We start from the raw sequence: 27,046 nt of genomic DNA, 5'->3' as shown, positions 1-27,046 counted from the left end.
CTAATAAATCTATGTAATCCAAAACCTCCTAATCTCCTATAATTCTAAACAGTGAAGTGTTATCACTGTTTTAACTGTAATCACTAATTATGTACACTGGTTTGCATGTAGAAAGAGTAGAGTGAAGTAGTCACCCTGTGTTTTCATAAAAAAAAAACAAAAGCTTTGCACTGTACAAGTCAGTAATCACAAAGTCACACATTTAGGATCATGCTGGAAGGGTATTAAGCTACTGAATTGTTATCAGCAGATGGGAAGTTAATTTATTCCTGTAGTGCTAACAAAAAGGAAAGAGACATCTTCAGTGGGGGAAACTTACCCAGGTGTTTTGTTGTTTCTTCCTTTATTTTTCCTCCTGTCAGGACCGAGAGCAGTTCAGGACGGCAGCGGTGGCGCGATGGGAGTGCACTCACACAACTGTCTCCTCTTCATAGTGTTTCTGCCATTTCTGCTCAGATTTTGAAGAGGAATGGATTTGAACAAGAGTATCGTGTGTGTGTGTGTGTGTGTGTGTATGTGTGTGTGTGTGTGTGCGCGTGCGTGTGTGTGTTTTTTTTTCAACTGGAAACATAAACTGATGCACAGCAAGTGCATGAAGTATCCTGCTATGTAATGATGTTGACCCACTTAATAAGTACGTAACAAAAGTTTCTGTTGGTTTTTTTTTTTTTTTTTTAGATTTCAAGGATGTAACAAATGTTTCACATTTAATTGAATTTTGTCGGATAATTTTCTCTAAATTATATTATTCTGGATTGTCTCTTTTTATGTATGTTTCAGGAAAAATGATTTTTTAAATGTAGTGTCTATTATTCAAATGGGTTTGTCTTAATTTTTAACCACATTTCATATTCATGTCAACTCCAGGAAAAGGCAAATTTACAGCAAGTATGTGAGGTGAATGTTAAATACCTCAAAGTCAAACTGAGACAGTGAAGTGGAAGGAATTTAGGCTACCCTGAGGCTGAAAGCCTGGTATTATCATATTTTAATGTATAATAATTATCATTCAGTCTGGTTGTTGAAAGCAGAATTGTTTTTGACCTTCAAGTATTTTTGTTCTCAGCATTATAGTGATGTATACTTGCAGTTGTGTTATGCTAATCTTTTAATTTTATTTTTTCAACTCTGTTCAGTTTTAAATATTTTTAGAAGGGAAAATATGAAGTTGTAATTATTTAGGACAAATATCCTAATTTTATGTCTTTGTTGTGTTTTGTTTTGTTTTTTTTTCCTTTACCAACACACTTGTACACAAAAATGGTGTCAAGAATAATTATGCTATAATGAAGTAGTTTGAACTGGAGAGAGAGTTTCCTCCACTTGTGTGGAGTCAACATCTTACTTAAGTAATGCAAATTTATTAATGCTGTTGCTACTTGTTTGAATCATGCCATTTATACACAACACTTATTTGAGAAAATGTCCCTGTTCATGTTCCAAACCAGCACCGGAAGGGTTAGAGACCACTCATGTTAACAGAAAATAAACACTTTTTGCATGTATTTAGATACCAATAACCCAAAGAGTCACAAACAGCATACAAAGAGAGTAAACATGTTGTGTTTTAACATAGGTAGGGATAAACTGGGAGAAAAAAAAAAAACCTAAAATCATACTGTAGATACCTTTAAACCAAAATGTACACGTGTATGTGGGTCCTGACAGTGAAATGCTGATGTAAACATGACATTTTCAGCTCTGATGGAAAGAAAAGAATTGCAGGATTATTGTGCAGTATGAAAGCCAATTCCAAAAATCAAAATTGAACAGAGGTCTGAGCAAAAAGGCCTCAACTGCTGTTATCACACGACATATACTGTAGCTTGCATTATCACAAACAACAGGACATATGAGAAAACAAGATACTCATATCTCTGTGTGCTACGCTGGAGAAAGATCAGTGCAGACGGTACCACTGGCGTTTTGAGCAGCAGCAGCAGCGTTCCCTGATTTTGTTGTGAGCGTGAGGGTTTTATGCAACAATCAGAAACCTCTTAGAACTCGGCAGCAAGAATTAAAGCCGGTCATTTATCTTTTTCATGTGTCTTTTGTTGGTGAGCAATTCACACCAACTGCCAGACCGCACTCAGGTTCCCCTCCAGTAGTGGAAAAGAGCTGAGTGACAATGACTAAAAGTAAGATTTGGTGTTTGGCTACTGGTTTTCTGATGCGGAAAGAATTTTATTGGAGGACATCGTGCATTTCTTGCGAAATGCATCAGTTTGTGTCTGTGGACGTACCTCAAACACAACCATATATATTGACTGTTGGTCTCTATGAGAGCTGCACTTGACATCAGTGGCTTGTGTGCAGCACAAAAGCATTTGTAAGATTCCATTAACAAGACATCAAACAGGAACAGAGAATTAAAACAAATTAATGCGTGTGTATGTTTTAGTGGTGGGGCAACGATGCACGTCTTGTGATTTCACTGCTCCGATTGAGTGTGTTTCACATATGATTATTTGTATATTAATGACAGCTCAGACAGAAAAGGAGAAGACTGAGACTGAACAAATGATCTCTGCTCTGTTCTCACCCACCTTTTCCTCTCCTAAAAGAAATTTCAGCTCTGTTTCCAGGCTTGCCTCGGCTCTGGTGAGGTCCTAGTCCATCATCCGTGCCTACCTCAATTTTTCTTTTGAACTCAGCCCCTTTGTGGCTCTTGGGGATAACAAGGTTTGTGCTCCTTGATGTGAAGAAAAAGAGCTAATATCCAAATTAAAAAGGCATGAAACAGATAGGCCATTATTGAAATTGATCAGGGTAATCATCAGCTGAATCTGACAGGCCAATCAAGGTTTGTTTTCACACAAGACAAAAGAGAGAGAGACAGACACTGAAGACTATTATTCATCTCCAGCACAGTGATGTTTGGAAATGACACGATAATTATTCCATCCTGGCTTGAAGGATGGCTCTACTGATCTCACGTCTACTTTGCACAGTCATTTTGCTACAAGATTAACCACATTTAAGATGAACTGAAGTCAGATCGCCTCCCGAGGAGGTCTGTACTGGGATCGCTTCAGAAGGGTTTGCGTGAAGTGGTTGCTGTCAATTTGCACAAACAATCACAGCCTAATCGCTTTGAGTTCACTTGAAAGGTTGAGATGGAGCTGGATGTGAAAACACCTCGCTTAACAGTTTGCCTGGAGATACTAATTAACAAAAACACACACACTATCTCTTTTTCTCACACGCAAACACACACACCTGCCACATAGAGGGAAGAAGTTGAGTGTATATTTACATGCCTACGTTTCTTTTGTAGAACAGCCAAGCACACATTGTAAAAACTGGGTCCTTTATTTTATTTTATTTTTTTACTACCTCTGAGCAATTTGCCCAATTATTTAATGGCACAGCATTATTACCACCTTAAAGTAATATTTGATCTGATCATGAATGTGCAACCGAGGCTCATTCACAGAAAGCCTTGCTGTACCACACTGCTGCATTGTCATTATTTTTTTCTCCAGGAATATCACAGATTTTTTTACCGACAGCATAGACACCAGGGTTATTGCAGTTTATTGCTTAATAATTGTAATATTGTTTGTTTTGATGTCATATCAAATGCAATACAGTATAATTTCTCAAGCCAAGCACACTATTACTGAGTACAAACCCATGTTAGCACGTACCTTTACAGCAGATCTGCACCAATGAGCAGAACTGCTGTCAAAATATAACATCTCTTGATGAAATGAAAACATGCTGGTTGTATAGCTGACAACCTAATAATCCACCTAATAATAGAAATGCCATATGGTCACTATGGCAGCGATTCAGAGTTCAGCCTGCACTGAGCATCTCAGACTTCAACTGTGCACATTAATATTCCGACTTTACATGAATCATTAAGAGGAACCCCGCTAATTGTCAAACAATTGCACTGTTTAATAACTCTGATGAGATCTGTGGTCATCAACATAATGTCGATAAAAACTGTGAAGCACCGAGTTGAAGACGCAGCATTGAGAGAAAGAGCAATCCAATCTGAGATCTGAAGAGTTATTCTGCCGTTTCAGTGAGGGTGGAAAACAGTCAGCGGCTGTCAGATCACTGCTGGAAATCCCACTAGATCACATTTCTTAAAGTTTCGGCCTTGGTCTGAGCCATGTGCGGCTTAAAGAAAAGAATCATTTTCATTTCCGTGTTTTCAAATCCCTGTTGTTTCAAACATGTGAAAAGAGAAGGCATGTGAAGAAAACCTGTACAGACTTCTTCTTTAAAGGCTTAATTTGGATTGTTTTCTGACCTGAGGCCTTTTGTATTACTCAGCACCAGTGTTATCGATGCATTATGAGCACTGGTAGCCTCAAGGTTAAACAAGCTGGCTTGCAGAGCAGTTAAATAAACACAATCACATTACATTTAGTATGATAGTGTGATGTTTTGTGTTGCACAGCACAGCTATTTGCCATGTTATGGCTCATTTAATTGAGAAAACTCTAATAAGTTCTCAGTTGGGCCTCATATTGTCCTGTTGTTAACTGGACCCATATCCTCCATTGTAAAAGAGGATGTAAGTCTCACACAGTGTGATGATTACAGCTTTTTGCTAAATACAGTAACAGCCTGTTTATGCAAGCAGTCTCATCAGGAGTTAAATAAAGTTAAAAAGTGAACATTGATTGTTTCTCCCCATGCTGTATATACTCCCCACAGCTGCATATAACATGCATCACCGTCAGGCAAACTGAACACAGCAGGTGATGACATACTATTTCAATGGGAAATAAGCCACTTCAGTAATTGAAAGTAATTCATCATCTCTCAGAGGAGCAGTAGGCCATTGTACTGCAGTTATTTTCTGCATGGCATTAACGAAGTCAGCCTCTGCGCTGTCATATTAGTGCAAATGCAAATGTTCCAAACTCCCACCAAGCATGACTTTTAAAAAGGTTGTGCAAGACACACTGTAAGTCCCATTCAAGCCAAACTTATAATGATAAAACCTAGCAACCCAGGGAGAGGATCTTGGAAATACACTAGTAAAATATTTCTCATCCACTCCCAAAGTTCAGCTTGGAAACTGCACCGAGCAGGCCTGAATACAACTTTTCCTGGTTCTGTCTGACTTCAGTCAGCCAATTCTGAATCACAGCCCATGAAGGCTTATATTTTGGCAGTAGCGCTGCATATTTATGTTGATATGACCAATTCCATTGTCTGTTTGAAGACTGCAAAGTGATTGCAGGACTCATTCTATCTCTCAGCCCGAGCAAACACACAGCACATGTTGGAACATGGGCTGAGTTGGAAAAAAAAATAAAAAGAAGCTATGGGTATGTTTCTTTTCTTTGTCTCCATATGTGCAAGGCAAGAGAACAGTCTTTAAAGAAGATTTAAGACAAATGACTGAGCTTGCATTGCACCTACCAGGTAGTTCTATTCATTTTAGGTGTTTTGTGACATTTGTGTGATTTGCATTGGAGTCTGGAAGAGATCATTTTTTGAATGTGAACTTTGGTTAGACATGAAATATCAAACCTTTGTCTCGGCTGCCAGGAGATTATCATAGCAGACGCATGAAGTAGTCTCATGATCTACTGCGATTTATTTTGGATGATTCACATAAAATTCTGCCCTTTGCCTGGCTACAAGTTCACAGGGCTCTCTTCAGATTGGAAATGTTCCCAAATGGAGGGGAACATCATGCTATTTTACTCCCTGCATTGTAAAGGATTGTTGGTTCATATGTATTTTCTTGATGAAAAGTGTGTGCTCATATTTAAGACTGACAATAATAAAATGTTGTATCTTAAAACTCTGTGTTTTGAATATATATTTGATGTTGTTTTCTTTCAGAAATGATTCAGGTGATTAGGTTGAATATCTATAATATTTTGAAGACAAATCAAATTGTTTGCCATACTGTACTGCCAATAGACTCTTCCAAGGTGCACAAACAGCAGAGTTTCCTCCAGTGGCATCTATCCAGAAACAAGACAAACCTATTGATTTTTGTATCCCTCAGAAGTCCTGACCTTGGACTGAGCTCATTGTGGTCTGTCCGCTACATTACCAACAACTGCTAACTGCAGTTCTCTAAATGACACGAGTGTGTCTTCGAGTCTGAACACAGTGTATTTTAAGGGTTCTGCTACATCAATTATGTACAACCACAGCAGGAAGTCTGCCGTAACACTCTGAATCTGTTTCTCTCCTGCACTATGAATGTTAATTGCACACTGTAGCTGCATGCAAAAGTAATTTCCTATTCTCATTCATTTGCTGTATGGATGATACATGCCACAAGAAGGTGGTGTTTTCCGCTGTGGATTGTCACTGGCAGTGACGCTTGTGACCTGGAGCAATGCTTTCTTGTGCGATAAATAATGTAAAGCATGTCCATGATATGTATTTTAGCTTTTGTGCTTTTCATTGAATTTTTTTAAATGGTGACAGAAATGATACCCCACTGTTCTACTTCAGCCTCAACAAATATTTAATTCATGCAAACATCTGCTCTCTGCAGCTGAGAGTTGCACCATGCACCAGAGACTGAATACAGAGACGCTGTTAGACAGATAAAAGATTTTCTTTGCTTTATTTTAAAGGCTAGTGTCCCTAAAATCAAAGTTACACAGAAATGCACAATTTCAGGCTACATGATGAACTGCATTGTTGAGGCTGTATTGTTCTATTACACTTTGTTTCACTTAAGATCAATTAAACTGATGAAGCATTGAACAGAGACACTTGAGCGTAAAAACACTCAAAACTGCAGAGCCATCTGCTTAGAAATAGGGCTGGTGATGCAGCAAGACAGAATGTATTCACACCAAGAGTGTTTGGATCTGGATTATCTGGATGCTGAAACCTTAGTGTCAGATCACACCAGAAAGCACAGAGAAGTTTAGTCATACCTCACTGTTAAATAGGTGTTGCTGCAAGCTTGATGACTGCTTGCAGTGCGTGAAGGAGCTACTGTTGGTTAGACACAGTCAGGGTTACATAAATTGGATGGTGCAACACAGCTAATGTGGTAGCTTCCTCCATTTTGTACTCTCTGCTCTGTCAAAGGTCAAACTGTCAGTGGGATTTGCAATTGGTCATCAGCTCAAAATTCATGTGTTGAAGTTCACCAAAATCGAGCTGAAAGCACTGTCAACATTTGCTTAGTTCTGCAAGTTTATCCACTAAATACCACTGAAATACATTGTTTGCAGTCCAAAATCTGTTGCGGCCAAGGCTTGACTCCATTTGTTCCCATCAGGTGAGAATGAGTGAACAAGAATGTCACCAGATAAGTGCACTAAGACACCTAAGACAGAGAGTTCAGTCCTCCTTCAAATGCAGTTTGTTAGGAGTGAAAATATACTTAGATAAACTAGAGGGAACAATGCCAGAAAAGGCTAATGCTCAGAATGACAGTGCTAGCAGGCATGTTTACCATTTTCATCACCTTAGTTTAGTGCATTAGTATGCTGATATTTGCTTATTAACACTAGACACAAAGTTATTCTAAGGCTAATGGGAATGTCATTCATTTTGCAGGTATTAAGTCATAAACTACAGCATAATAAAATTTGAATTTTACTGATCGTAAAGTAAAAGTGAGCAGACCAAGGTGATTAAAATTAATCTTAAAGGGAGACATGAATGTGTGCACTGAATTTCATGGCCCATCCAATATTTGTTGAGACTTTTCACTACAAGTGAATCTGGAGCAGACGAACATGCCTAGAGCCACGCAGCTAGCATGGCTAAAAACAGAGAGGTTTTATCTGTATACCAAGACCAGACTGAGAGAAAAGCAAATCACAGTCTGGATTGATGCCTATATTCAGCTATTTCTCTAAAAACAGAATGGCAAAGTGTACTGAAACATCCATAATGCTTGGGTAAAGTTACAAAAAATGGAGAGTGATTGGATTTTTCACTCTCTTGCTAAAACTCTCTGTCCAACAAGTAACTTCTTGTGAGATTTGAGTAAACTTTTAAAGCATAGTTCAGACCAGAGTCAACAAGGCGTAGATATCTAACCTTGTACTCTAATTCCATGAGCACCTTCCTCAGTTTTGACCACATAAATATTTTTATTCCATTTAAAAACTCCTCTGTGTACCTTGCTATCTGATTCTCAACCTCTGATCTCTGGATATATTGTGTGGATGTTGTAAAATCCAGGGTCAGCATGTGTGTGAGACAGCACTCCTCTAGCTCGTAAGGAAGGGTGTACAGTACTAGCCAGAGGTCGTCTTGGTTAGTTGGCTCTCTCAAGCTTAAGAACACTCTCTCTCTTCTATTCTGCTCATGTTTTTGTTCTGAAAGTTTTTCATGACTTCTTTGTTTTACTGTACTCATGATGCTTTCAGTTATAAATATTTCACATAGCCATAGGACTTTTGAATGTCTTGCTCTATTCTCCAGAGGCCAAACAGAAAACATATCTTTTTGCATGAGTCTTTTGGGAAAATAATAATAAGAAACAGAAAAATCAATACTTTGGTTGTGTTTCATTGGATGTTCATGAGTATGGGGAGCATGGGGATTTGTTTTTATCACTCACAAATTTTTATGCTCAGTTAGTCATTGAGTCCAGTCAATTACTCAATCACTCTTATTGAACTTTATTGTTTCAGGAAGATTGATCTGATTGATTGCTCTCTGCAGTTTATGGTGGTCTGGACCAAAGCCTGAGGCTGAGGTGTTCTGTTGAGACATGGAGAAGAATCTCAGTCTCTACTATGATGAATATTTCTCTGTGTGGTTGCTTAACATTGCTGTTGATGTCAACATCATGATACCATCAGTGGTGTACATAGCTGAAATCTTCTCTGCTTTTAAAACCCAATGCATAGGAAAATAGCAGGACCTGAAAACACATCATTGAGATTTTAACCAATTATCAGTGGAAATGCAAAGAAAGTACTAACAGGAATCCAGAAAGGCAGAATACTGTATACTGTACGTCACCAATCAAATCAAAAAAGTCTATGGCTGTGTCAATTGGATAGTCCACCACGTTGGTCCAAGCTAAAATTTTGACAAATATTGGATGGATTGCCATGAAATTGGATCAAACATTCATGGTCCTGAGAAGAAAATTGTTATTATTTAGGTAGGGTCATAAATTACTCCTTGTCTTTTTTCAATACTTTGTACACTATGCTAATTCTTAGTTGTTGTTGTCTTTTTGGTTGTTCAAGGTTGTCAGGGAATGACATGCAACAAAGGTCCGCTGTTGGAATCAAACAGCAACATTGTGATAATGTGGTATGCATCTTAACCAGTAGGCTTCCAGGGCGTGCCAACACTATACTAATTCTAAGGTCCTATGTTCAGATTTTATAGTGCAAAACAGTAGACTCCAATGTGACGGCTGATTTACAAAAGTCTAAAGCTGCACTATCAGCAGCTAAATGCCACAACAGTGATTACATCCAGCAGTACAACTACAGTGTTGGACAGTGTCTTTGTTATGAGCTTAAAATTACTTTTCTTGTTATTACATTCATTCTTAAGTATCTTAATACCAAAGAGTTTATGTTCATGGCAATCTGTCCTTATAGATTTTGATATTTCTTGTGTAAAAGAGGATGGTGGTGGTAGATGAAAGGTCATCAGGTCACCAAAATTAGTAGGAACCCTGCAGTGGAGACCATGAATAATCATAACTCATTTCATGGCAGTCTAACTGGTTGTTGTTGAGATAAACAGTAGAAATTATGTTCATATACAACTAACACATGTCCTGAATTGAAAAGCAATGCTGCCAGTAAATGCAGTCCAGACAGCAATTATGTTTATTCCAAAATGTATTTGGCAAAGCAAATATGAATGTATTTTGTTGGATATGGGCATGCTGACAGTCATTACCATGCTTAGGTATAGAACAACGAGGCTCATCCTGCCAGCAGATATACTGTAAATGCTAATTGTCAGACAGTACAGTGGGTTTTTGTGTTGCAGAGCGCCCACTTAGAGGCCCATGATAGACATATAAGCACTGGAGAAAAGTCTTGCTGTCTACCTTCTAAATCCCAGTTGGAGCCATCTCTTCCCTCATGCTCCCCCCACTATATTTCAACCTGATTAATGTCAAAATGGAGTAAAAATAATTAAGGATCTGTCTCCAAAAGTTGTTGATTTCTCTTTCCACTCTCCTCATTTCCTCTCTCATCGAGGCGAGCAGATGATCTTAATGGCTGGTAAACATCTTTTGATTGGCCTGATTGTCTCACAGGACTGCAAACGTACTGTAGCAGAGCAGAGAGGAGAAGAACTGAGGAGGAATAGCACGGTGCTTATCAAAACCAAAGAGAATAACATCTGTGCTGAAAAGAGCCAGGCTGCTGCTTCCTCCGCACAAATTCACATGAAATAGCATCTTCCAGATTCACAATTAGTTGTTATTACATTTCCACATTACACTCACTGAGACAACATTGCTTACTGTGTTGTCAAGCACTAATGATGATAAGGCATCTGCCATAGATTGAGCCGACAATCCTCTGCTAAAAGTGAAACAGACTGGATGGATCATGCTGACTAAGTCAAATAACAAAAATAAGACACTTAGGTGGAGCTGTTTACAAAACTCATTGGTTTTGTTTTGACTGTGGATCGGTTATTAACTGTATTCATTGCTATATCTGTTGTTAAAGAGCACGATTTCACACATCTATATTTTTAATTAAAGGAGTATTTAGCCTGTGATAAGGTTTAACTGTGTTAACTGTATAAAGGTTCTTTATTTGTGAAATCATCTCTGTCTTTACATCTCTGAAAGTTTGATATTATCCTCATAATTAAACAACCACAGAGGTCGATTGTGCAGTGCACTCCAGAATGACTCATAGCAGCGTTTTCTAATATGCTGCCTCTATCGGTGCTTTCCAAAACTGTTACAAATCACTGTTAAAAAATAATGTTTTATGAAGTAGCAACGCTGTGGTTAAGGTCTAGTTAGGTTTAGGCACAAAAACTACTCGGTTAGGGAAAGATCACAGTTTGGGTTAAAATGATCACTTGAAACATGATGTGGGTTAAAGTTACTACTTCTTTAAAGTTATGCAACCTCTGTTGTCATGGCAACAGTAAACACCATGACAATCATAGTTACAGTATTTAAAAAGTGTCCCAACTCACAGTTGGAAACAGGAGGTGAACAGTGGTCTCCTGCAGCTGTCCACTTTTTGCCATCTATCTATCTAGCCATCCACCCAACCTGCCTTCTCCTAATATGGAAATTTGTCACCAAATATAGACGTCATCTGAACTGCATCACTTCTCCGAGTCATAATTACTACAGTCGCTAGATGGCGTCTGTCACTCAAATGTAACTATAGGTAATTTTTGAGTTTTCAATCAATACTGTCATTTTTCTTTTTGAGAACAGGCTGCCGGTTTTCAAGAGGAACCATGGGTGTCTAATTTAGAAGGCATAATTAATGTCACTGATTAGGCTAAATGACACCTTCCACTGAAATTTAAATTACTACAAGCGAGAGTGGTAGCAGTCTGAAAGAAGTTTTATGTGGGAATTAGAACTCATAATGAGATAACTGCTGCTGGGCTTTTAGTAACTTTATGATTTACTAAAGGAAATTGCATTGCCACTGCTACAGGCTATGTGTATCTCATGTTGAGACATATACTCCATTATTATTGTCATTTCATATTTACAAATGGATGATTATTTGCTGTGTCATCACAGCATCGCTTTTTTGGTGTCAGGAAAGAGAAAAAGATACAGTGAGGAAGAATATATAAGCATAGCTACAGTATGTTCACACTGCAGACAAACAGCTTCTTACAATTTATCTTAATGCCTCTTGTATTATCCATACCTTGGTTTTGGCTCAACATTTATGTTTATTACAGTGTACCCTTATTGGAAGCCAACACCTTAATATATATGACAGGATGTGACATGAAATTAAAAAAAACAAAAAAAAACATGATTTAATAAGTAAAAAATATTGTAAAAAATATACACTGACCTTTGCACTGGAATAATATTTATTTCTAAGACTATATCAAATTTTAAAATGAGTTTTTTGTTTATGTGAATGATGTTCTTGGATTATCATTTGCAACACACAATACTTGTTGCAAAGTGCGATGCAAGTGTCTTTGCTAGTTTAAGATTGATGTAGTTGTCATTTTCCTGTCCAGCAGCCACGTTGTTAAATGTTAAACATTGTTGTTTTAATGCACCCCAATGTGAGCGCCCATGGGCATGTTGGTCTTAAAATGAGGCGTGGTCAGGCGCATTATTGGTGCATTGCTATCTTGAGGCGGCGGAAAGTGATTGCGCTTTGACCAACAAAAACCAGTCTGAAACAGTCACTGGATGTTGTAGAGAAAATAGGAAGAGGCCAGGTCACTCAGCGAGTGAGTGGATGACTTCATCTCATGATCTACATGACAAAACATTCGGATCATAGGTGTTCAAGAAGGTATGGAAACCAACCCTACAGAATTTGTTCTGCTGGGAGAAGAAAACTTTGACAACAAACCTGTTAAGGTGGACAGTGCACACAGGGTCTGTATGCGGTTAGTTGCAACAGATGGTCCTCCTTGTCAGTTTATCGCACGGATCCATCATGACTCAGTAAAGGAACGTATACTGAGACTTTCCTCACAGAGGTTCCCTTTACAATATGAGGGAGCATGTATCTTTATTTTCCCAGACCTGGATCCAGCAGTGATGAAACACTGGCAGCAGTTTGACAACATCAGGACCAGGGTTTATATTAGCTGGCAGATGAAAATATCAATGGTCAAAATATCTGTTGGGGAATATGCTGATTGCCAAATAAATATATTCATTAATAGCATATTAAATAGTCTAATATTGTGTGTGTAATGGGTTGGAAATGCCACATGTTAAGTTTTTTATGTAAACAGACACTCCCTAATTTTTTTGTTAATTATTTGAACTAATCTAACTCTGTTTATACAGTTTTGACATCAGGTCAATACTCAAAGATGTCAGTAGACGGCGCTCTAATGCTACTGTGGATCATGGATGTATAAAGAGAACTGGATACAGGAAGAGCGCCAGGCTTTGAAGCAAATTTGACATAGCAGCCAACCCGTGTTCTTACAACGTCACGTGATGCACACTGGCCCAAAAAGACTTTTCCCCATAGACTTACATCGTGAAAGAGACGTCTGTAAATCAGCGGATAAATTTTTCTGAGCGTCACAACCCCCGTGAAATGACTCACTATCAGAATTAAATCCGTTCGGTCCGATCACATTTCAAAAGCCTCGAAGAGCCGCATGATTGAATCGTTTTATCCCCATTCAAGTTAGCCGGAGGGCTAAACCGTAAATAGCCGACTCGGCCAGCGAAAGTCACTAGTGCGCATGCTCTATGGGCCGCACAATACGGAAGATCCGGGTACTTTCATACCGGGAAGTCGATTTTTTTGCTTCATGCGCCACTGAGCCGTTCTCTTTATACATCCATGCACGAAGCAACTTTCATAGGAATGAATCCGACTTTGTATCCAGTTCTCTTTATACATCCATGCTGTGGATACCTGAGGGAGATCACTCGTACCTGCTCTGCTCAAGCACAGCTCAATATTAAATGAGCATCGGCTAGAGGAAGACGCTATCTTTGGCTCTCTCCCTTATTAATCCACAGGTATGTTAAAACTTGCTTTTCTATGATTAGCTCTGTTTAATATCTAATGTAAATGCATTGCAAATCGTTCTGTGAAGTTGTGACATGTTTTTGAGACGTATTTTTGTTGCTGTGTGTCTTCGTGGGCGCCGCCATTGAGAATGTTTACCTCCGTGAATTTCGGTTTTCTACTGTTTGTCAGTGCAAGGTACAGACATTTGCATGTGGTAACAAGATTGTTTTAGAGTATAAGCCAGTCAGCCATGAGTCAATTATTCGGAGAGATGCTATATTTACATCGGTTTCACTTCCGGTTGCTCGTTAACAGGGCATAGTCGCGCCATTTTGTTAAGAGGTTAAGTGCAAGTCTATGAGAGTGTTATGCTGATGTTGCAGAAAGGTTCCGTGTACGTTGTATCAGTGTAGGATGAGTGTAAATGTGGTGTATGTGTTAAAATAGGAGTGATTGTAGTAGTTGTTGTAAATTGTAAATTGTTGTTGTAAATTATATTTTATATACATACTATATTGTATTTTAGTTAAGCCTAGTTTTATTTGTTTAGGAATATAAGTCTTATTTTATAATTGGCATGAAGTTATTTTTCTTTAGACAGAATATTTTATATTGTTTATTTTCAATTTGGTTTCAACATTTATTTTATTTCTGTAACATGTTTTGGTGTGAATGTGAAATATGAACTTTGAAGCAGCAGGTTTCAGAAAACTGATGTAACTGAGAAATATGTACAGTTTTATATTGTAGTGTTAAATATTGAATGAGCATCGGCTAGAGCAAGACGCTTACTTTGGCTCTCTCCTTTATTAATCCACAGACTATGTTTTTATCGGCTACACAGTGCATCCTTGCCTGTGTAACGTTTGCTGCTAGTCCAGAGTTCCCCTAGGTCTGGCATGGGTAACATGTGACCTACAAGATATGTTACCAAGACATCTTAAATATAAACTTCTATTGTGCAAAAGTTTGGTTTTGCGTTTAGAGATTCACTGAGTGTTTGGTCATGTAAGCATGGCATGAGATTCAAAAGCCAGCACACACTCTAGCAACAGCCCTGCACTTTGGCTCGACAGCACTTAACATGACTCTGAAAAGTATCACCTTTTCCTCTTATGTAACGTTACATCCAGCATTGGCACAGTGAATTCTGGAATATTAACGGCCATATTGGTCATCAAAAATTTTAGCATACTCTTTATCAGGACTGGATGCAGGGCTGCGGAGGTAAGATGTGGGATCCGTCACACAGCGACATTCTTTGTGTCAGTCAGCACAAACTAGTACACGTTTAACAACCCAAAGAATGCTGAGAAATTGCTGGATGACAAACAAAGATGCAGACGACAGCTAACATTCATGTTAGGCTAACATGAGCAAAACCAATTGTAGCCAATTGTTTCAATTTGCCCAGCTTGTTTACTTCTCATGTTCTGCAGGACAATTCTACTTCTTAAAAATAATCACCTTTAATCACCTTATTGTGACGTGCATTCAGTAATACTGCAAACACTGATTGGATTAGATTCAGTCTGTATCACATGTGAAAAAATCTGATTTTAGACACCTTTCATTGCAGTGTTGTGGTCAATTGCTGAGCAGCAGCGACACCAAGAGTCACCTATATCGTTTCAATCCATGAGAGCCCGGGAGAAAAATAATCTCAATCGATTTATTTAGATTGGTTCTCCATCCACACAATCTCAGGCAGTGCATTTGCTTTGTGGAAAGACATGCCAGAACAGTGAAGCATCTTCCAGGACTCTCCCCCTGAAAATATGATTAATGAGCTGACAGCCATCAACCTTCACAGTCCTCACTGCTTTCATCCAAGGCCAAGAAATGTGCTTTGAACAACAAAATATAAAGTCTTAGAAATGGTGACACTTCCCAATGTAAATATGAAAAGAAATTCCAACAGCTGTCTTTTGTGCTTATATGTATTTATATAATATCAAAGGGAACTACCCTCTGGGCCAGATATGCTGCAGTGACACAATTACAAAGCGAAACACATGTATACAGGAATACACAAATGTAAATAAAGCTTTTTGAGGGGTGGTTTAAATTTCATTGGTTGGGTGGGAGAAATAAAGATGACATAGGGGATAATAGCAAAGATTAACTATTTTAAACCATCTCTGAATGCACGGAGCTAAGCATGATCCAGAGCTGTTTCATAGGTGATATATTATTCAATGAGCTGTTAAAGAAAATTAGATGTTATTTGATCAAGCTGAGTCTTGATTTAACCATGACTCTCAGAGCTAGTCATCACAATACAAAATCAAAATACCCCACTGTCTCTTGTAACACCCGAGCCTCTTTGTCATTTCTCCTGTTCTCTAAATTTATTTCACTCTGTGTTAATTGATCATTTAGCCAAGACCATTACCGACACAAGGCCCACATCTTGTTCTCTTGATATCCTTCCCACCCACTTCCTTTTAAGAAGTCCTGCAGTTAGTTTGTCCTTTTATTTCTATCATAATTGATTCCTCTCTCACATGTGACACTGTCCCTGATCATTTTAGTTCCGCAATAGTTCAACCATCTCCCAATATCCTGAACAACTTTCCCATTTCCAAACTTCCCTTCCTGGCCGAGGTTCTAGAAAAAAATAGTTGCAGAACAGGTCGTTTCATTTATGACTGGAAATGGTCTCTTTTGAAAAAAATCAGTCAGGTTTTAGAGTGGGCCAAAGCACAGAGACTGCTCTCCTCAAAGTGCTCAATGATCTTCTTTTAGCAGCTGACTCTGGCAACTCATATATTTCAATCCTTTTGGATCTCACCACAGCCTTTGATACCGTAGATCTTTCAATTTTAATTGAGCATCTCTAAAAGTGTTTCTCTGGTATCGCTGGCACTGCGTTAGACTGGTTTTGCTCATATCTCTGAAATAATACTTTTAATGTTGCTATTGGTGATTGTAGATCTTCCACAAAATTTTACCTCTAGGACAAATAATCTGCAGACATAGTATTAATTTCCACTTTTATGCAGATGACATACAGCTTTATTTCTCTTTTGACCCCACCATTAGTTCAAACCTGGCTATTGAATAATTTCCTTTAACTGAATACAGATAAATCTGAGGTCATTATCACAGGCCCAGACACCACATGTAATCACATCTCACCATGCCTTGGTTCATGCTCCACCAGTTTCACCTCTAGTTGCAGAACTCTTCGTGTCACTTTTGATAATAACCTTAATTTTAATCAGCATGTTAAAATAATTGTCCAGTCTTGTTATACCCAGTTACGCAGAATCTCTAAGATCTGGTCCTTTTTGTCCCCAAGGAACATGACATTAACATTTTATTGGATTCTGCCCTTTATTTTGGTGTTGTGAAGCACTTGATAACTATGTTTCAAAAGGTGCTATACAAATAAAGTTTATTATTATTTTAAGTTTTAAGACAGGAACCTCAACGCTTTAATGTAAATCAAGTTCTTAAAATGGACTGGACCCTCATTAAATCACACTATAAGAAATGGTTAATTACTCAATAAGTACAACTAAGAATTAAAGGGCAGGTTCACAAATTTTCAGGTGTGTCTTAAAACAGCACTCAGGTGTCCATATGAACAGTAAAAGAGGTTTTCCTCGCTGTAATCATTCTACCTGTTCATACTGACTATTAAAAGATCCCCTTCAAATGTGCTTTCAATGTAAATGATGAGGGACAAAATCCACAGTGTTTCCACACAAGTTGATCTGAAGCTTATATGAGGCTTCAGCAGTCTGAGTTAATCATATCAAGTGGATATCTGCCACATTTACAGTCTTTGGCATCAAATTCCCTCTTTGTGTTTCTTCGCACAGTGTTTCCCTGTTGAGCTGTGGTGGAAGTATAGTAACAAAGAGAGAGACTTTGTTACTAAAAAGACTCACATTGAAAGATATCTACTTGATTTGACTCATTTTAGCCGAGCTGCATATTAGCGAATTGCTTTAGATAAACATTACATTACGTTACATTTTAAGTAACGTTTTGGCACAGAAGGAGGACTTTGGATTTTGTCCCCCATCACTTACAATGTAAGTGCAAGGGATCTTTGTCCAGTATGAACAGGAGAAATGCTTATGACAAGAAAAAAACTATTTCAGTGTTCATTTGAGCTCCTGACTGTTGTTTGAAGATAGACTTGAATAATTGTGAATCTGTCCTTTAACTCCTAACATGGACTGGAATTCAACTAGAAGAACATCTTGTCTTAAACATGTAGATGAAGTTCACAGCAACAGTCTGTGTTTCTTGTCAGTCCATAATTTAACACTGCTCGCATAAAATGCAAGACTAGTCTTCTCTATAACCAGAGAGATGTTGCATATACCGTACCTAGTCATGTGTGTCATTGCTGATAGTGTACCTGAAATGTAAGTACACATACATACTGCGCCAGGCCTGCAGTGCATCTGTGATTCATATGTGAATTCATGAGTGCATACCCTCTCGTTCCTGTTGGCCAATATGACATCTAATCAATTTTGAGGAGGAGTGGAAAAGGAGGTGTTATCGTCACAGGAATGGAACGTTGGGAATACAACACCTCTGCAACGGGAGGAGTGTTAAGTTCAGCAAACACAGTGCAGATGTGTGAAAAATCGCAGTATGCATGCATCAAACCCCTGAGTCTGCCTCATCACATCCCTCTGCTCACACTTCAAATATTTTAGAAGCACACAGAGTTTAAAATAATGATCACACTGAAGAAATACAGGTCCAATCAAGTGAATATTCATGAAAGTAAAGGTGAAAAATGAGAAAATGGGAGGAAACTACACTTTGTTTGTATGTAGCCATGCAGATGGTTTTGGTTTTATTTGTCCAGGTTTTGGGATATCTTAGATTTTTTACTCCAACTCAATACAATCCAATTCAGACTTTTTTAAAGAGGCAGCTCATTTTTTTCTGAACTTACCCTTTAAATAAATGAAATAAATTCAGCTTTAACTCAATAAATTTTAACCTGATTTGACCAACCAGCTATGTTTAACACTTTAAAGCAGCTATAATCAATATTCATGACTTTACATAGCTTTAAAGTGAGTTTCAGCTCATTGTTTAGCCGTCTGCCTGCAACTTTACTGTTCTGGTTCACTCTCAGCGCTCTCATAGCATCATTTCAGCCACAGCAGGCAGCTGTTCTCAGAGAAAAAGCTCTAAAAAGCTACTCTACACTACCTGCTCAGCATCAAACAGGCAATCAGACACAGTTAGCTGTAGACTATCTGGTGAACATAGTGGAGCATTTAGCAGCTAAAGAGCCAGATATTTCCCTCAGGAGTTGGTAGAGAGCAAAAACAGAGCTAAAACAGAGTGAATATTGGACTTAACATTCACCAAGCGGACAGAAACACGACTCCAAATGAATGATAATGTTGCTGCGTAACTGCTAAATGTGGAAATAAGAAGAATCTCATGTAACATGGTTAATAACATTACTGAGTTACAGTAGGCCTTCAGTGTTTGTGAGCTGCATTGGAAAACCTTCAACCAATCAGTGTCCCTCATCCCTAATGTTATCCTCCAATCGCATTCCTCTTGCTGAAGTATTTAATCTGCACCACGCCTGCCTTGTGTCAGTCAGCTACTTCTCTTATATGGCTTCTGCTCACCGTCCCTGTTTGACTGCTGTAAAGCCTCCAAGAGTGTCCCACCATCGGTGTCTGCTGCCAGGACGAGTCCAGCTCCTCAGCAGATGCCTGCTCCAGAGAGTGTCCATTCCCCATAATCTCTCACACCAAGCCCCGATGTCAGCTACCAGTTTGGCTCTTCCCCCTGCCACACACTCACACACACACACTCCTCCCCTCCTCCAGCACCTCCTTTGCGGCACACATGAAGGCTCTCCTATGCCTTTCTGGCTTTCTCTCTCCTCCTCCTCTCTCTGTTCTTCACAGCCTAGTTATTCGAGCGGCTCCTTGGCAACACATTCACAGCTTCACAGCACTGTCTCCCCTGCCTTCTCTGTTGGACAAGCAGCCCATCCCTGCTGCCCACCTCTGCATGAGACAAGCACACAGACTCACCACCTTGCCAGCACCTCGCCTCGCCTTTTTGCCCTCTTCAATACCATTTCTCTACACCCTCTGCATCCCTGTTAAGAAATTGTGTACTTTTATGCACCTACAAACATTATTTATACCCAAATAAAGCTTTAAATGTAGGTTTCTAGAGCTAGGTGATCGGCGTAGGAAAAAAAACCCAGCTAATTCCTCGCTTTCATCTTGAAACCAAGCATGACCACACATAGCTGTCAAAGCGAATATTCACAGTTTGCAGGATATGCAGTTCTCCTGACCTGTTACATCTATTTAACAGGAGTCGCCTGTTACAAATGGCTCAGTGGGCAAAAAAAAAAAATCAGCATGAATATAAAATAATTAAGAAACCACCCAACACAGTCTGAGGTACAGTAAATTTAATCTACAGTCCTTGTACCAACATGATTGCCTCCGTAGGCAGGCATGAACATCTGGGCTGCCAAATGGCTTTGCTGCTTTTTTAAAATTTACTACGGTGATAATCATCTGTCTTTAAAGAGCCATGCTCATGTTTTTGTAAGTGTTAGGTCTTTAACTACACATTATGTATAGCTGACATTTCTGTTGGCTATTTGTTCTTCACCGTATTCACCGTTCAGATCCACCAGCTTGTGTTTTTCAGTTACAGCTGTTCTGAAGTCCAGGTTATGATAATTGTGCTTTTGCTGTACTGGATCCTCTGTTCTGGTACAACCTTCCACTCAGCATCAGGTCAGCTAACACTGTCTCTGTATTTAAATATCATGGAATAGCCTATTTTTCAGACTGTTTTGTTATGATTGTACTTTTCTTCCGTACTATGTTGCATCAAAGCTTGTCAGGTTATTTCTCTCGTATCTGGTCTTTCTGCCTCTGGAAAACACTTCCTGTTTTTTTATAGGAGTTTTGAAAATCTTTATTTTCATTTTCAAATGCGTGCTGTAGAGTTATATTTCTATATTTTTCCCACATTTCCCCATGGGGTGAAAGTCAAATGGCAGACTTTTGAAACTTACTTGAGTTGTGTAATTTTTCATGAGCCTGCATTGTTGTGTCTGAGCTACAGTATCATTGCAGGGTAATCCAGGGTTTTGTCAAAACAATCTGCGATTATGCTTTGAGTTCCATTTATTTAGTCTGCTAATAGGAATCATAAGGAAAAGAATAAAATGGCAGAAAAAATACATCCAAAAATCTAAAACACAACAGCATAATCTGTAAAATAGTTAGCTGTAATTTAAAGTAAATGTGATTTGTAGTAGTAACGGTCTGAAACATGAAAAACCATGGCAACGGTCCTTTTAAAATGAAATCTGTACCTTACACATCACCAAGTGTGTTTACATGCACACGATTATCCTGGTTTTGAGTCATATTATGGATGTGCCGTTCACATGGAAGATGAAAAACCCGGTTATTTATGTCCTTGTATACATGACTCCAGGTTTCTGAGCAGCTGTGTCCAGTTGTGTCTTGGTTCCTCAACATCACAGCCTCTCATACCTCTACCAACAAAGAATGTTCAGAAACCTGGGTAAGGTGTTTACATGCCACAGTATCCTGGTTTCTTCTGGAGCACAAAACCAGGGTAAGGCCATATCCAGGTTTCTGAAACCAGGATATAGTCAGGGATATAATAACAACCATGACTATGACTGTTGAAATTATGACTGTTAACCCAACCTTAATCTACACATTCAGATCCAGATGTATTCTCTGACCAGATATCTGCCTTTTATGTCTAGCCTTTACTATAGAATACTAGTATATCAGCATTTCATACAGCAACCTGAACATGCTACATATGAAGCCCATATGTAGATTCTGATTTGACTTAAGTGAAATAGTTACTTACAGGAAATCCAGTATTTTGTTCTGCTAACGCTGAAATCAAAACAGAAAGAATTTTTTTCGTCACGGATCTACAGTCCACGTTTTTTTTCCCCAGAAATTAATTAAAAATGAAAGGCTCAAAGTGGTTCAGTCTGCAAGTATTTGGCTTCTCTGCAGTGTCACTCCTAATTGCATCCAAAATCTTTTGAATGTCCTTGAGATGGCTGACTCACATTCAAATGACTGAGCCTGAATTAGAAGGAAATATATACAGTCAGAGATAGGATTGTGGAGACACATAGACACACATCTGGGTGAGGCTGTAAAACAGAAGACTGACCCCAAGCCAAATTAAAACTGGAAGGCCTTCAGACAGTAGTGTGTTTCTGAGAAGCCCTGGTCAAAGCCCAGACTTCCTATTGAGAATTTGTGAAATGACTTGAAGATAACTGCTCACAAATGCCCCCCCAGTCCAGCTCGATCGAGGTTGAAAGAATCTGTGAGGGAGAATGGGAGAAAATCCCAAATCAAGATGTGCTGTGCTGTAGCACATATTTCCAAGAGGCCTTGAAGCTGAACTAGCTGCCAAAAAATGCTTCCATAAAGTAATGAGTCAGGGGATTGGATTTTTTTTTTAAATGAAATACTTCTGGATTTCAGTTTCAATAATTTAACAAAACCTGTCTAAATACAGGTTTCCACCTTTTTGAATTTGTGTAGATTGCTGACAAATTCATCTAGAATGAATCCATCCAGAGGGTTAAAAACTTTCTGAGAGCACTGTAAATGAACACCGTGCAGGCTGCGGGTACCCACAACTCCCCAGGGGCAGAGCAACATAGATCTACCCCGATGCTCAAAGCACACAGGCATAAATCAATGATCAATCAAAAGCAGAGAACAGTATGACATTGTGACTTTAATAGTAGACTGACGCCGGAGGAGATTCTGCTCATTTTTAATTCATTATACAGGAGAAATCTGGATTTACATGAACTCTAACATTGAATAGAACCATCATAGATGATTTATTCTGTCAAGTTGAATAGTGACTTACATAAATACATATAATATGTGATGTTAATATTTGGAAAGTTCCATATTATAATTGTGAAAGAGTGGATCAATTCTCTTTCATATGTGATGAAAACTGGTTTGATTTTCTTTTTTTACCTTAAAAGATCATAAAACTGCCGAAACAAAATAATTATCAACAATTATCAATCAACATTATTTCTCTGTTCAAACCTGCCATAGTCATATTTCTCATTTGTAGAGCCTCACCTCAAATGACTGGGTTAGGACCTCTCAGATCCGCCTACTGTGTTTATCCTGTTTATGAAACTGCAGCGTCCGGTTAGATCACAGCAGACAGCGACCTCCCCTCTTGCAGCCTCGGAGGATGGAGGTGATCCCTCTTTCCCTGCAGGTATCAAGGGATACTCTGCTCAAAACCCAGAGAAATGAATGTGCCAGCAAGCTGCTGGCATTGACTGATATTGTTGTTCCACCTGAAGACGAGAGCACAGTCAAGGGCAGGGATCCGAGTGTATTTATATGACATCTCTGAGCAGGGAGGGTTTAAGGGGGCGCTGACCGAGAATGACATCTGTTCTTCACCAGACAGTAGAATGAGCCTCAAAGTGTCCGACACGCTCATTTAAACATCCAATCAGAAAAAAAGTATGATGTGATGTGACTGATGTCTATATTCAAAATGCCAAATTTGTTCTTTTTTTAAAGCTAACACAGGACTTTTATTTATGCATTGAGGCTGTTGAAAGTTTGTTCTATACATCTTTTTCTGATATTTTAATGCAAGAAAAACTTCAAAAGCTTCCAAGAAAAAAACTGAATGTTTTCCTCACAAATTATTTTTTGTTAGAGTGAAGAAGCCTCTAAGAATAAGTATTAAGACCCATATCAGACATGAAAACCCACTCAAAATAATTTCTTAGATTGGTTAGCACCTCCTTAAAAAGTAACATTGATGTTACTTTCTTTTTTTTAATCCATCACCAATGAAGAACCAGAAGTATAATGTTTTTAAAAGCTTCTTAATAACAGTACGCACAGATAAACTTTTAACTTTGTAATCCATCACTTTAAATGAGACAACTATGGTGATTTTCCCTAACATGACTTCACCATGAGTCTAATCGAGGCATTTAATTTGAAATATTTTAATTTCTCTACACACTGTCCCATACTTGTGTTGGCAGTGTAGAGGAAAAATGAAATGGACAGACGGTGTAAGGTGTTAAGCTGGTGAAGCCAAAAAAATGTGGCGTGAATAAACTACATTTTGATGGAGTTACCATGACAGTGTATAAAGTCACATTAGGAGAAACTCCCAGTTGTCTCATTCAGTGGATAATTTTTGTTAGCACTGTACTGTATCTCTTCAAGCTGTTTGAGTTTTTAAAAACAGTAGGAGCCTATCACTCCCAAGAGAACAGTTGGAGGAGAATCTCATGAGTGTGGATGTCTTCATGGTAATACAAGGCAGAAAAAACACTCATATTACTTTCTTTAAAGCAAGATGAGGCAGGTTTTACAGACTGACAACCTGAAGCTGGTCACATCTTCATATCAGAGACAGCAATGTCTGATTTTTTTATTGAAAAGCCAATGTTGGTGATCTGGGAAAACCGGGAGATGTTGGTGTGAGCAAAACAAGAGTAAAAGTACATCGTGGGGAGATCAATTGGACCTAATCTTTCTGTCCTCAGGCGTGGGTGAAGGACTTTCGGATGGAGCGGTCCGGTGCCCATTCTGGCCTGCATGACTTCACATAATGCCCTGCTCATGTGAGTGTAAGAAAATAGACAAAGACAATATCATGAGCTCATGTAGGTGATGGAACAGAATGTATATCACTGCAGCTATGTGTACACTTTCCCTGATATGGAGATGATTTAGTCTCCTACAGGCAGAGATTAGCCATACAGTTGACTGGGGACCTCAGCAGTTGTATGTGCCTCTGATCCATCCCCTCCCATCCCCTCCCCTCCCCTCCAGCTCTGGCCTTGACCTGTCTTTGCATTTAGCCAGCTGCGCCCACACACACACACACTTGAAATTATGCCCATAAGTGCTTCATCACACAGCCAAGAAACACATCATCATATTCTTGTTTTCTTCACAAATAAAGTCCTGCAATTCACTGGCTCATCTTCAAAGTGCAAACATGGTTTCATCTCATTTGAAAGCAGCCCTGTGAAACCAAATAACAAGTGACAAAAATGCATTCATTTGATTTGACAGGGTGAATGCATGTTTGTACGTTGAAATACAGGCAGATGAATGTGAAGTGCTTTATTTTGATGGTGACTATGGCTTATTAGAATAATAACTACCTTTATGTATGCAAGATGTCTTGTTGATCATATATGTTGGAGAATATTTGGTTATGAAAAATAGAAGAAAAAGGCAAGGTTAGAAAATAATGAAAAAGCAGATAAACTTTTTTTTTAAGAGCAAGTTGTAAAGGAAGGCAGAGTGGCTGCCAAAAATATTTTTATACTACTTAAAAGTAGAGAAAAGTACAAGTGGGTAAGAACTCAGATACTCAGATGCCTAAAAGATGCTTCAGTTTTGTTTGCACAAAGAAAGACAAGAAGGACGGCTATATTATTCACCAGCCTTCCTTTCACCTTTATTACAGACAGTGGCTGATTTCTTCATTTTACTGGTGGTGCTTTTTCTTGTTTGCAAAGTGTTTTGTTGTAATGATTTTCATAAATGAAAAAAACAACAACTGACTTTTAACATTAGGATATTTAGCATCAAATGTTCCTTCAGCACTGTGTGTGAAGTCTAATGCTGGGGTACCTTCAGCAGCCCTGTTGTCTTTGTAGCAATCAGTGATTGAACACTTGGCTTCTTTTGTCTAAATATGATGGGAAAAAAGATTGGTAGGCTATATGGTGGTACTTTCTACTGATGATAACATGTTTTCATGGAATGGAATAGTCATGTGTAGAACCAGACTGTGAGTAACGTGATCATCATGCCTCTGAGTCATCAGGGAAAGTTACAGGAAGGCAGACTGCTGGTATGTTTTTTTTTAATAGCTGTTAGCCCTAATCACTGCCATTTATAGCTTCTCTCCTCTCTTGAATTTTAATTTGAAGACCAAAAGGAATAAATGTCTCTTGACTGATGCGAGGAGAACATTTGTATCAATCACTGAGGTAATTTTGAAGTCGTTTTGTAATGTTAAAGCATATTTATTCCTACAAGCAAGTACTTCACCTTATTTTAAACCAGTCTACACAAAACAGTCCTGATTGTATTTGTTTTATCTGAAAGATTCTTTTACCTGAGGTGTAATGTCATGTAACAAAGGTAAATGGAGATTGTGAGAGATGAAACAGCATTCTAATGCAGTTATTTCTTTTTTTTTTTTTTAAAAAGTATAAACAAAGTTAAATATTACTGCATGCTGCCAGAAAATATACTGATATCATCAACCCTCATGAGAACATTTTTACAAGACTTGGACTGAATATAAAGGCTACTCAAAAGGATGTTATTTTATTATATTGGACTGGTTATCTCCAAAAGCAAAATCACTTTTGTTCCTTCTTCCCTGCTGACTTTGGTCTGAGCTAAAGACAAAAAAAGAGACTTTGATTCCCTCTTCAGAGAAGCAATAGAGTTATCTCTTGTAATTGGAACACTGTTGGTGTTCATCATGCTGTGAGACCACTGGCAGGTTAGCACTTCAGGCTCATCATGCTGTCATAAAGTTTAAAAAGCTTTCCTGGCAAGAACATTCTCAGAAGACAAGTTGGTTTAACTTTGCCTGAACGGAAAGAATCGTCTTGAAACTCAGAATTTAGATTTCATTTCGCTGTTGCTCGTACTGTACAACGACCGGCTATGTTCCTCATTTCATTACGGTAATATAACAAAACATCCTTATTATGGTGGGAAGGCCCAGCAATGTCATCACATTAGTGGCTTATAATAAACAAAGCTGTAAGAAAGGTATTCTCACACTCGCAACCTTGAAGCATGAATTTGCATGAATATCTCACAGATCTGTCAGCAGAGTGCATCTCCTGTCATTCATCTAAAGACACAGAGAGGTAACAGGCAGCTTGACTGACACCACAGTTACCAAACTCATGCTGCATTTTTGTAGCTCTGCTCTGATAACGAGGTTATACTGGAAGGAGCCCAGGATCTAACACAGGCAGATATTGATGTTATTGTGCTAAGACTGTATGAATCTCTATCAGTGCTGACAGCAGTGACACTGAATATCGCTATTTATTAAGAATAGGGGGAGTAGAGAGGTAACTCTGGTGCTACCGGTGTGCAGAGGTAGTGCAGAGAGGAATTCAGAGAGTAGAAATAGTTGCCTTTTATGGCTAGACTTAATGTAGATCTACAAAGTTCATTTACTTTTACAGATAAATGCTCTAAAAGATTTAATTTGCATTATAATGGACTGGTTAAGACTAATGCACATTGTTACAGATTTGAACACAGCTCGTGTCTGTTAGCAAAATGTCTTTGTCTTTATATCATACCTGTCAATTATCAACACTTTTC

The 27,046-nt window shown here is 38.5% G+C and overlaps 1 protein-coding gene and 1 long non-coding RNA gene across 15 annotated transcripts in view; both read left to right on the top strand.

Annotated features, from left to right (window-relative positions):
* The window catches only part of ntm (neurotrimin), a 447,916-nt gene extending 442,137 nt beyond the window's left edge, over window positions 1–5,779 (top strand). For all 5 annotated transcript variants that reach the window (XM_042430737.1, XM_042430738.1, XM_042430741.1 and 2 more), the window contains one exon: window positions 363–5,779. In XM_042430737.1, coding sequence (XP_042286671.1) covers window positions 363–463 — 101 coding nt within the window. In that variant the 3' untranslated portion in view covers window positions 464–5,779. The remainder of the gene's footprint in view (window positions 1–362) is intronic.
* Window positions 5,780–13,433: 7,654 nt separating this feature from the next.
* Window positions 13,434–27,046, top strand: part of LOC121910329 — a 109,245-nt gene continuing 95,632 nt past the window's right edge. For 7 of the 10 annotated variants that reach the window (XR_006099654.1, XR_006099658.1, XR_006099651.1 and 4 more), the window contains exons 1-2: window positions 13,434–13,621; window positions 24,214–24,291. This is a non-coding gene — a long non-coding RNA (uncharacterized LOC121910329). Of the gene's footprint in view, window positions 13,622–20,944; window positions 21,183–24,213; window positions 24,292–27,046 lie in introns of those variants that run through there. The other 3 variants (XR_006099657.1, XR_006099656.1, XR_006099655.1) reach the window with 2 other exon arrangements.

Source organism: Thunnus maccoyii, chromosome 13, assembly GCF_910596095.1.
Source record: "Thunnus maccoyii chromosome 13, fThuMac1.1, whole genome shotgun sequence".
NCBI lineage: Eukaryota > Metazoa > Chordata > Actinopteri > Scombriformes > Scombridae > Thunnus > Thunnus maccoyii.
This window is presented reverse-complemented; position numbering and strand designations above follow the sequence as displayed.